This window comes from Haliotis rufescens, unplaced genomic scaffold, assembly GCF_023055435.1.
Source record: "Haliotis rufescens isolate VD_foot unplaced genomic scaffold, xgHalRufe1.0.p SCAF_4, whole genome shotgun sequence".
Lineage (NCBI taxonomy): Eukaryota > Metazoa > Mollusca > Gastropoda > Lepetellida > Haliotidae > Haliotis > Haliotis rufescens.
The window spans coordinates 29,915,041-29,927,960 of NW_025964112.1; the positions used below are offsets into that span (position 1 = coordinate 29,915,041).

At 41.9% G+C, this 12,920-nt stretch overlaps 1 protein-coding gene across 2 annotated transcripts in view; it reads right to left on the minus strand.

Annotated features, from left to right (window-relative positions):
* The window catches only part of LOC124150129 (carboxypeptidase inhibitor SmCI-like), a 30,677-nt gene that overhangs the window by 9,205 nt on the left and 8,552 nt on the right, over positions 1-12,920 (minus strand). For both annotated transcript variants that reach the window (XM_046522054.1, XM_046522053.2), the window contains exon 3: positions 12,467-12,637. In XM_046522054.1, coding sequence (XP_046378010.1) covers positions 12,467-12,637 — 171 coding nt within the window. The remainder of the gene's footprint in view (positions 1-12,466; positions 12,638-12,920) is intronic.

The following is a 12,920-nucleotide window of genomic DNA, read 5'->3' on the forward strand; positions in this document are numbered from 1 at the left end:
GCGTGTATGTTATGTGAGTGGCAGATATGACTAACAATGGGTGTGTATGTGATGTGATTGACAGATTTGGCTGACAATGGGCGTGTATGTGAAGTGAGAGGCAGATATGACTAACAATGGATGTGTATGTGATGTGATTGACAGATATGGCTGACAATGGGCGTGTATGTGAAGTGAGAGGCAGATATGACTAACAATGGATGTGTATGTGAAGTGAGTGGCAGATATGACTAACAATGGGCGTGTAAGTGAAGTGAGTGGCAGATATGACTAACAATGGGTGTGTATGTGAAGAGAGTGACAGACATGACTAACAGTGGGCGTTAATGTGAAGAGAGTGACAGATATGACTAACAATGGGCGTGTATGTGAAGTGATTGACAGATATGGCTGACAATGGGCGTGTATGTGAAGAGAGTGGCAGATATGACTAACAATGAATGTGTATGTGAAAAGAGTGACAGATATGACTAACAATGGGCGTATATGTGAAGTGATTGGCAGATATCACTAACAATGAGTGTGCATGTGAAGTGAGTGAGTGTCATGACTAACAATGGGCATGTATGTGAAGAGAGTGACATATATGACTAACAATGGGCGTGTATGTGAAGTGAGTGGCAGATATGACTAACAATGGGTGTGTATGTGAAGAGAGTGACAGACATGACTAACAGTGGGCGTTAATGTGAAGAGAGTGACAGACATGACTAACAATGGGCGTGTATGTGAAGTGATTGACAGATATGGCTGACAATGGGCGTGTATGTGAAGAGAGTGGCAGATATGATTAACAATGAATGTGTATGTGAAAAGAGTGACAGATATGACTAACAATGGGCGTATATGTGAAGTGATTGGCAGATATGACTAACAATAGGCGTGTATGTGAAATGAGAGGCAGATATGACTAACAATGGGTGTGTATGTGAAGTGAGTGGCAGATATGACTAACAATGGGCGTGTATGTTATGTGAGTGGCAGATATGACTAACAATGGGTGTGTATGTGAAGTGAGTGGCAGATATGACTAACAATGGGTGTGTATGTGAAGTGAGTGGCAGATATGACTAACAATGGGCGTGTTTGTTATGTGAGTGGCAGATATGACTAACAATGGGCGTGTATGTGAAGTGAGTGGCAGATATGACTAAGAATGGGTGTGTATGTGATGTGATTGACAGATATGGCTGACAATGGGCGTGTATGTGAAGTGAGAGGCAGATATGACTAACAATGGATGTGTATGTGAAGTGAGTGGCAGATAGGACTAACAATGGGCGTGTAAGTGAAGAGAGTGGCAGATATGACTAACAATGGGCGTGTATGTTATGTGAGTGGCAGATATGACTAACAATGGGTGTGTATGTGTTGTGATTGACAGATTTGGCTGACAATGGGCGTGTATGTGAAGTGAGAGGCAGATATGACTAACAATGGATGTGTATGTGATGTGATTGACAGATATGGCTGACAATGGGCGTGTATGTGAAGTGAGAGGCAGATGTGACTAACAATGGATGTGTATGTGAAGTGAGTGGCAGATATGACTAACAATGGGCGTGTAAGTGAAGTGAGTGGCAGATATGACTAACAATGGGTGTGTATGTGAAGAGAGTGACAGACATGACTAACAGTGGGCGTTAATGTGAAGAGAGTGACAGACATGACTAACAATGGGCGTGTATGTGAAGTGATTGACAGATATGGCTGACAATGGGCGTGTATGTGAAGTGATTGGCAGATATGAGTGAGTGAGTAAGTGAGTGAGTATAGTTTTACGCCGCTTTTAGCAATATTCCAGCAATATCAAGGCGGGGGACACCAGAAATGGGCTTCTCACATTGTAACCATGTCGGGAATCGAGCCCGGGTCTCCGGCGTGACGAGCGAACGCTTTAACCACTAGGCTACCCGACCGCCCCTGAGTGGCAGATATGACTAACAATGGGTGTGTATGTGAAGAGAGTGACAGACATGACTAACAATAGGCGTTAATGTGAAGAGAGTGACAGACATGACTAACAATGGGCGTGTATGTGAAGTGATTGACAGATATGGCTGACAATGGGCGTGTATGTGAAGAGAGTGGGAGATATGACTAACAATGAATGTGTATGTGAAAAGAGTGAGAGATATGACTAACAATGGGCGTATATGTGAAGTGATTGGCAGATATCACTAACAATGAATGTGTATGTGAAGTGAGTGACAGTCATGACTAACAATGGGCATGTATGTGAAGAGAGTGACATACATGACTAACAATGGGTGTGTATGTGAAGTGAGAGGGAGATATGACTAATAATGGATGTGTATGTGAAGTGAGTGGCAGATATGACTAACAATGGGCGTGTATGTGAAGTGAGTGGCAAATATGACTAACAATGGGTGTGTATGTGAAGAGAGTGACAGATATGACTAACAATGGGTGTATATCTGAAGTGATTGACAGATATGACTTGCAATGGGTGTATATGTGAAGATAGTGACGGATATGACTAACAATGGGTGCATATGTGAAGTGATTGACAGATATGGCTGACAATAGGCGTGTATGTGAAGTGAGAGGGAGATATGACTAACAATGGGCGTGTATGTGAAGTAAGTGGCAGATATGACTAACAATGGGCGTGTATGTGAAGTAAGTGGCAGATATGACTAACAATGGGTGTGTATGTGAAGAGAGTGACAGATATGACTAACAATGGGTGTATTTGTGAAGAGAGTGACAGATATGACTAGCAATGGTTGTATATGTGAAGTGATTGACAGATATGACTAACAATGGGTGTGTATGTGAAGTGAGTGGCAGATATGACTAACAATGGGCGTTTATGCGAAGAGAATGACAGATATGACTAACAATGGGTGTATATATGAAGTTATTGACAGATATGGCTGTCAATGGGCGTTTATGTGAAGTGAGTGGCAGATATGACTAACAATGAATGTGTATGTGAAGAGTGTGTCAGATCTGACTAACAATGGGTGTATATGTGAAGTGATTGGCAGATATCACTAACAATGAGTGTGTATGTGAAGTGAGTGAGTGTCATGACTAACAATGGGCATGTATGTGAAGAGAGTGACATATATGACTAACAATGGGTGTGTATGTGAAGTGAGAGGGAGATATGACTAACAATGGATGTGTATGTGAAGTGAGTGGCAGATATGACTAACAATGGGCGTGTATGTGAAGAGAGTGACAGATATGACTAACAATGGGCGTGTATGTGAAGTGATTGGCAGATATGAGTGAGTGAGTATAGTTTTACGCCGCTTTTAGCAATATTCCAGCAATATCAAGGCGGGTGACACCGGAAATGGGCTTCTCACATTGTACCCATGTCGGGAATCGAGACCGGGATTTCGGCGTGACGAGCGAACGCTTTAACCACTAGGCTACCCGACCATCCCTGAGTGGCAGATATGACTAACAATGGGCGTGTAAGTGAAGTGAGTAGCAGATATGACTAACAATGGGTGTGTATGTGAAGAGAGTGACAGACATGACTAACAATGGGCGTTAATGTGAAGAGAGTGACAGACATGACTAACAATGGGCGTGTATGTGAAGTGATTGACAGATATGGCTGACAATGGGCGTGTATGTGAAGAGAGTGGCAGATATCACTAACAATGAGTGTGTATGTGAAGTGAGTGAGTGTCATGACTAACAATGGGCATGTATGTGAAGAGAGTGACATATATGACTAACAATGGGTGTGTATGTGAAGTGAGAGGGAGATATGACTAACAATGGATGTGTATGGGAAGTGAGTGGCAGATATGACTAACAATGGGCGTGTATGTGAAGTGAGTGGCAGATATGACTAACAATGGGTGTGTATGTGAAGAGACTGACAGATATGACTAACAATGGGTGTATACGTGAAGAGAGTGACAGATTGGACTAGCAATGGTTGTATATGTGAAGTGATTGAAAGATATGACTAACAATGGGCGTATATGTGAAGTGATTGGCAGATATGACTAACAATAGGCGTGTATGTGAAATGAGAGGCAGATATGACTAACAATGGGTGTGTATGTGAAGTGAGTGGCAGATATGACTAACAATGGGCGTGTATGTTATGTGAGTGGCAGATATGACTAACAATGGGTGTGTATGTGAAGTGAGTGGCAGATATGACTAACAATGGGTGTGTATGTGAAGTGAGTGGCAGATATGACTAACAATGGGCGTGTATGTTATGTGAGTGGCAGATATGACTAACAATGGGTGTGTATGTGAAGTGAGTGGCAGATATGACTAAGAATGGGTGTGTATGTGATGTGATTGACACATATGGCTGACAATGGGCGTGTATGTGAAGTGAGAGGCAGATATGACTAACAATGGATGTGTTTGTGAAGTGAGTGGCAGATAGGACTAACAATGGGCGTGTAAGTGAAGAGAGTGGCAGATATGACTAACAATGGGCGTGTATGTTATGTGAGTGGCAGATATGACTAACAATGGGTGTGTATGTGATGTGATTGACAGATTTGGCTGACAATGGGCGTGTAAGTGAAGTGAGTGGCAGATATGACTAACAATGGGTGTGTATGTGAAGAGAGTGACAGACATGACTAACAGTGGGCGTTAATGTGAAGAGAGTGACAGACATGACTAACAATGGGCGTGTATGTGAAGTGATTGACAGATATGGCTGACAATGGGCGTGTATGTGAAGAGAGTGGCAGATATGACTAACAATGAATGTGTATGTGAAAAGAGTGACAGATATGACTAACAATGGGCGTATATGTGAAGTGATTGGCAGATATGACTAACAATAGGCGTGTATGTGAAATGAGAGGCAGATATGACTAACAATGGGTGTGTATGTGAAGTGAGTGGCAGATATGACTAACAATGGGTGTGTATGTGAAGTGAGTGGCAGATATGACTAACAATGGGCGTGTATGTTATGTGAGTGGCAGATATGACTAACAATGGGTGTGTATGTGAAGTGAGTGGCAGATATGACTAAGAATGGGTGTGTATGTGATGTGATTGACAGATATGGCTGACAATGGTCGTGTATGTGAAGTGAGGGGCAGATATGACTAACAATGGATGTGTATGTGAAGTGAGTGGCAGATAGGACTAACAATGGGCGTGTAAGTGAAGTGAGTGGCAGATATGACTAACAATGGGTGTGTATGTGAAGAGAGTGACAGACATGACTAACAATGGGCGTTAATGTGAAGAGAGTGACAGACATGACTAACAATGGGCGTGTATGTGAAGTGATTGACAGATATGGCTGACAATGGGCGTGTATGTGAAGAGAGTGGCACATATGACTAACAATGAATGTGTATGTGAAGTGAGTGAGTGTCATGACTAACAATGGGCATGTATGTGAAGAGAGTGACATATATGACTAACAATGGGTGTGTATGTGAAGTGAGAGGGAGATATGACTAACAATGGATGTGTATGTGAAGTGAGTGGCAGATATGACTAACAATGGGCGTGTATGTGAAGAGAGTGACAGATATGACTAACAATGGGTGTGTATGTGAAGTGATTGATAGATATGACTAACAATGGGCGTGTATGTGATGTGATTGACAGATATGGCTGACAATGGGCGTGTATGTGAAGTGAGAGGCAGATGTGACTAACAATGGATGTGTATGTGAAGTGAGTGGCAGATATGACTAACAATGGGCGTGTATGTGAAGTGAGTGGCAGATATGACTAACAATGGGTGTGTATGTGAAGAGAGTGACAGACATGACTAACAGTGGGCGTTAATGTGAAGAGAGTGACAGACATGACTAACAATGGGCGTGTATGTGAAGAGAGTGACAGATTGGACTAGCAATGGTTGTATATGTGAAGTGATTGAAAGATATGACTAACAATGGGCGTATATGTGAAGTGATTGGCAGATATGACTAACAATAGGCGTGTATGTGAAATGAGAGGCAGATATGACAAACAATGGGTGTGTATGTGAAGTGAGTGGCAGATATGACTAACAATGGGCGTGTATGTGAAGTGAGTGGCAGATATGACTAACAATGGGTGTGTATGTGAAGAGACTGACAGATATGACTAACAATGGGTGTATACGTGAAGAGAGTGACAGATTGGACTAGCAATGGTTGTATATGTGAAGTGATTGAAAGATATGACTAACAATGGGCGTATATGTGAAGTGATTGGCAGATATGACTAACAATAGGCGTGTATGTGAAATGAGAGGCAGATATGACTAACAATGGGTGTGTATGTGAAGTGAGTGGCAGATATGACTAACAATGGGCGTGTATGTTATGTGAGTGGCAGATATGACTAACAATGGGTGTGTATGTGAAGTGAGTGGCAGATATGACTAACAATGGGTGTGTATGTGAAGTGAGTGGCAGATATGACTAACAATGGGTGTGTATGTTATGTGAGTGGCAGATATGACTAACAATGGGTGTGTATGTGAAGTGAGTGGCAGATATGACTAAGAATGGGTGTGTATGTGATGTGATTGACACATATGGCTGACAATGGGCGTGTATGTGAAGTGAGAGGCAGATATGACTAACAATGGATTTGTATGTGAAGTGAGTGGCAGATAGGACTAACAATGGGCGTGTAAGTGAAGAGAGTGGCAGATATGACTAACAATGGGCGTGTATGTTATGTGAGTGGCAGATATGACTAACAATGGGTGTGTATGTGATGTGATTGACAGATTTGGCTGACAATGGGCGTGTAAGTGAAGTGAGTGGCAGATATGACTAACAATGGGTGTGTATGTGAAGAGAGTGACAGACATGACTAACAGTGGGCGTTAATGTGAAGAGAGTGACAGACATGACTAACAATGGGCGTGTATGTGAAGTGATTGACAGATATGGCTGACAATGGGCGTGTATGTGAAGAGAGTGGCAGATATGACTAACAATGAATGTGTATGTGAAAAGAGTGACAGATATGACTAACAATGGGCGTATATGTGAAGTGATTGGCAGATATGACTAACAATAGGCGTGTATGTGAAATGAGAGGCAGATATGACTAACAATGGGTGTGTATGTGAAGTGAGTGGCAGATATGACTAACAATGGGCGTGTATGTTATGTGAGTGGCAGATATGACTAACAATGGGTGTGTATGTGAAGTGAGTGGCAGATATGACTAAGAATGGGTGTGTATGTGATGTGATTGACAGATATGGCTGACAATGGTCGTGTATGTGAAGTGAGGGGCAGATATGACTAACAATGGATGTGTATGTGAAGTGAGTGGCAGATAGGACTAACAATGGGCGTGTAAGTGAAGTGAGTGGCAGATATGACTAACAATGGGTGTGTATGTGAAGAGAGTGACAGACATGACTAACAATGGGCGTTAATGTGAAGAGAGTGACAGACATGACTAACAATGGGCGTGTATGTGAAGTGATTGACAGATATGGCTGACAATGGGCGTGTATGTGAAGAGAGTGGCACATATGACTAACAATGAATGTGTATGTGAAGTGAGTGAGTGTCATGACTAACAATGGGCATGTATGTGAAGAGAGTGACATATATGACTAACAATGGGTGTGTATGTGAAGTGAGAGGGAGATATGACTAACAATGGATGTGTATGTGAAGTGAGTGGCAGATATGACTAACAATGGGCGTGTATGTGAAGAGAGTGACAGATATGACTAACAATGGGTGTGTATGTGAAGTGATTGATAGATATGACTAACAATGGGCGTGTATGTGATGTGATTGACAGATATGGCTGACAATGGGCGTGTATGTGAAGTGAGAGGCAGATGTGACTAACAATGGATGTGTATGTGAAGTGAGTGGCAGATATGACTAACAATGGGCGTGTATGTGAAGTGAGTGGCAGATATGACTAACAATGGGTGTGTATGTGAAGAGAGTGACAGACATGACTAACAGTGGGCGTTAATGTGAAGAGAGTGACAGACATGACTAACAATGGGCGTGTATGTGAAGTGATTGACAGATATGGCTGACAATGGGCGTGTATGTGAAGAGAGTGGCAGATATGACTAACAATGAATGTGTATGTGAAAAGAGTGACAGATATGACTAACAATGGGCGTATATGTGAAGTGATTGGCAGATATGACTAACAATAGGCGTGTATGTGAAATGAGAGGCAGATATGACTAACAATGGGTGTGTATGTGAAGTGAGTGGCAGATATGACTAACAATGGGCGTGTATGTTATGTGAGTGGCAGATATGACTAACAATGGGTGTGTATGTGAAGTGAGTGGCAGATATGACTAAGAATGGGTGTGTATGTGATGTGATTGACAGATATGGCTGACAATGGGCGTGTATGTGAAGTGAGGGGCAGATATGACTAACAATGGATGTGTATGTGAAATGAGTGGCAGATAGGACTAACAATGGGCGTATAAGTGAAGTGAGTGGCAGATATGACTAACAATGGGTGTGTATGTGAAGAGAGTGACAGACATGACTAACAATGGGCGTTAATGTGAAGAGAGTGACAGACATGACTAACAATGGGCGTGTATGTGAAGTGATTGACAGATATGGCTGACAATGGGCGTGTATGTGAAGAGAGTGGCACATATGAATAACAATGAATGTGTATGTGAAAAGAGTGACAGATATGACTAACAATGGGCGTATATGTGAAGTGATTGGCAGATATCACTAACAATGAGTGTGTATGTGAAGTGAGTGAGTGTCATGACTAACAATGGGCATGTATGTGAAGAGAGTGACATATATGACTAACAATGGGTGTGTATGTGAAGTGAGAGGGAGATATGACTAACAATGGATGTGTATGTGAAGTGAGTGGCAGATATGACTAACAATGGGCGTGTATGTGAAGAGAGTGACAGATATGACTAACAATGGGCGTGTATGTGAAGTGATTGATAGATATGACTAACAATGGGCGTATATGTGAATTGAGTGGCAGATATGCCTAACAATGAATGTGTATGTGAAGAGAGTGACAGATATGACTAACAATGGGTGTATATGTGAAGTGATTGACAGATATGGCAGTCAATGGGTGTGTATGTGAAGAGAGTGACATACATGACTAACAATGGGCGTGTATGTGAAGTGAGAGGCAGATATGACTAACAATGGATGGGTATGTGAAGTGAGTGGCAGATATGACTAACAATGGGCGTGTATGTGAAGTGAGTGGCAGATATGACTAACAATGGGTGTGTATGTGAAGAGAGTGACAGATATGACTAACAATGGGTGTATATCTGAAGTGATTGACAGATATGACTTGCAATGGGTGTATATGTGAAGATAGTGACGGATATGACTAACAATGGGTGCATATGTGAAGTGAGAGGGAGATATGACTAACAATGGATGTGTATGTGAAGTGAGTGGCAGATATGACTAACAATGGGCGTGTATGTGAAGTGAGTGGCAGATATGACTAACAATGGGTGTGTATGTGAAGTGATTGACAGATATGACTTCCAATGGGTGTATATATGAAGAGAGTGACAGATATGACTAACAATGGGCGTGTATGTGAAGTGATTGATAGATATGACTAACAATGGGCGTTTATGTGAATTGAGAGGCAGATATGCCTAACAATGAATGTGTATGTGAAGAGTGTGACAGATATGACTAACAATGGGTGTATATGTGAAGTGATTGACAGATATGGCTGTCAATGGGTGTGTATGTGAAGAGAGTGACATACATGACTAACAATGGGCGTGTATGTGAAGTGAGAGGGAGATATGACTAACAATGGGCGTGTATGTGAAGTAAGTCGCAGATATGACTAACAATGGGTGTGTATGTGAAGAGAGTGACAGATATGACTAACAATGGGTGTATATGTGAAGAGAGTGACTGATATGACTAGCAATGGTTGTATATGTGAAGTGATTGACAGATATGACTTACAATGGGTGTATATATGAGGTGAGGTGAGGTGAAATTGGGTTTAACGTCGCGTCCAAGATTATTGCACTTATATAGCGACGTGCATGCACGTGTATGTGTGTGTGTGGCTGCTTGTACTAGTCCGGACTGATGCCGATTTATAGTGCTAGCTCACTGAGATATCATGCCGCAGTTTAACATGAATACCCCACTCAGACACAGTATACTGACTCCGAGCCGACCAGTCCTTGTTTTAGCCCCTTAATGCCGAGCGCCAGACAGGGTAACAACAAGTACAATCTTTTAACGTCTTTTTGTATGACGCGGCCCGGGATCAAACCCTGGACCTTCCGCTCTCCGGGCGGACGCTCTACCACAAGACCACGGAGGCGGTCCGTGTATACATGAAGAGAGTGACAGATATGACTAACAATGGGCGTGTATGTGAAGTGATTGACAGATATGACTAACAATGGGCGTATATGTGAATTGAGTGGCAGATATGACTAACAATGAATGTGTTTGTTAAGAGAGTGACAGATATGACTAAGAATGGGTGTATGTCTGAAGTGATTGACAAATATGGCTGCCAATGGGTGTGTATGTGAAGAGAGTGACAAACATGACTAACAATGGGCGTGTATGTGAAGTGAGAGGCAGATATGACTAACAATAGGCGTGTATGTGAAGTGAGAGGCAGATATGACTAACAATGGGTGTGTATGTGAAGTGAGTGGCAGATATGACTAACAATGGGTGTGTATGTTATGTGAGTGGCAGATATGACTAACAATGGATGTGTATGTGAAGTGAGTGGCAGATAGGACTAACAATGGGCTTGTATGTGAAGTGAGTGGCAGATATGACTAACAATGGGTGTATATGTGAAGAGAGTGACAGATATGATTGCAATGGGTGTATATGTGAAGTGATTGACAGATATGACTTTCAATGGGTGTATATGTGAAGAGAGTGACAGATATGACTAACAATGGGTTGATATGTGAACAGATTGACAGATATGGCTGACACTGGGTCTGTATGTGAAAAGAGTGACATACATGACTAACAATGGGCGTATATGTGAATTGAGTGGCAGATATGACTAACAATGAATGTGTTTGTTAAGAGAGTGACAGATATGACTAAGAATGGGTGTATGTCTGAAGTGATTGACAAATATGGCTGCCAATGGGTGTGTATGTGAAGAGAGTGACAAACATGACTAACAATGGGCGTGTATGTGAAGTGAGAGGCAGATATGACTAACAATAGGCGTGTATGTGAAGTGAGAGGCAGATATGACTAACAATGGGTGTGTATGTGAAGTGAGTGGCAGATATGACTAACAATGGGTGTGTATGTTATGTGAGTGGCAGATATGACTAACAATGGATGTGTATGTGAAGTGAGTGGCAGATAGGACTAACAATGGGCTTGTATGTGAAGTGAGTGGCAGATATGACTAACAATGGGTGTATATGTGAAGAGAGTGACAGATATGATTGCAATGGGTGTATATGTGAAGTGATTGACAGATATGACTTTCAATGGGTGTATATGTGAAGAGAGTGACAGATATGACTAACAATGGGTTGATATGTGAACAGATTGACAGATATGGCTGACACTGGGTCTGTATGTGAAGAGAGTGACATACATGACTAACAATGGGTGTGTATGTGAAGTGAGTGGCAGATACGACTTACAATGGGCGTGTAAGTGAAGTTATTGACAGATATAGCTGACAATGGGCGTGTATGTGAAGAGAGTGACAGATATGACTAGCAATGGTTGTATATGTGAAGTGATTGACAGATATGACTAACAATGGGTGTGTATGTGAGGTCATAGACAGATATGACTAACAATGGATGTGTATGAGAAGTTAGCGACATATATGACTAACAATGGGTGTGTATGAGAAGTTAGCGACAGATATGACTAACAATGGGTGTGTATGTGAGGTCATAGACAGATATGACTAACAATGGGTGTGTATGAGAAGTTAGCGACAGATATGACTAACAATGGGTGTGTATGAGAAGTTAGCGACAGATATGACTAACAATGGGTGTGTATGAGAAGTTAGCGACAGATATGACTAACAATGGGTGTGTATGAGGAGAGAGTGACAGATATGACTAACAATGGATGTGTATGAGAGGTTAGCGACAGATATGACTAACAATGGGTGTGTATGAGAAGTTTGCGACAGATATGACTAACAATGGGTGTGTATGAGGAGAGAGTGACAGATATGACTAACAATGGATGTGTATGAGAAGTTAGCGACAGATATGACTAACAATGGGTGTGTATGTGAGGTCATAGACAGATGTGACTACGTCCTTCAAGATCGTTGGCGGTTATAACATCTACTGCCATATTTCTCTACTTTTCTGAAGTCGATTCGTTCGTTCATTATCTTACAACTCTTACAAAAAAACTAGTATCTCTTACAATTTTGGAAAGTTTAAGTTATTTTCGAGTACCCCCAACGTTTTGAAGAGTATATTAATACACCTGTGTAAAACATGGGCCTAAGTCGGAGTTGAACCCACTTTGCTCAGTGCAGTAACATCTTCCCAGACATTCTTCTTTGGTCATGAACCGGTTGGCGTTCCCTTCACATCCTCCGTATCCAAAAGGCTCGCACAGACCGGTGGCATTGTCGAAGAAAAACCTCTTCACGTACGACTTGCAGGAACCGGAATCAGCTTGCAGCATGCATTCTGGCAACATTTAATCGAATACTTGCACAGGATCCGTGGTGCTGACATGCATAATAAATGATAAGACACATTAACATTATATTCGTATGAACGTCTGATACAATTACATGTTATTCAATAAGTGCCACAACACACGTGTCCGCCACAGAGGGGCTTTGTGCTGTTGTTCAGGTGTTGGTACGTAACTTTAAAGGTTGGGTACCAACACCTGAACAAAAGCACAAAGCCCCTCTGTGGGAAGACGAAATATCTAAATAGTGGAAATATTTACTGGTTATTTATA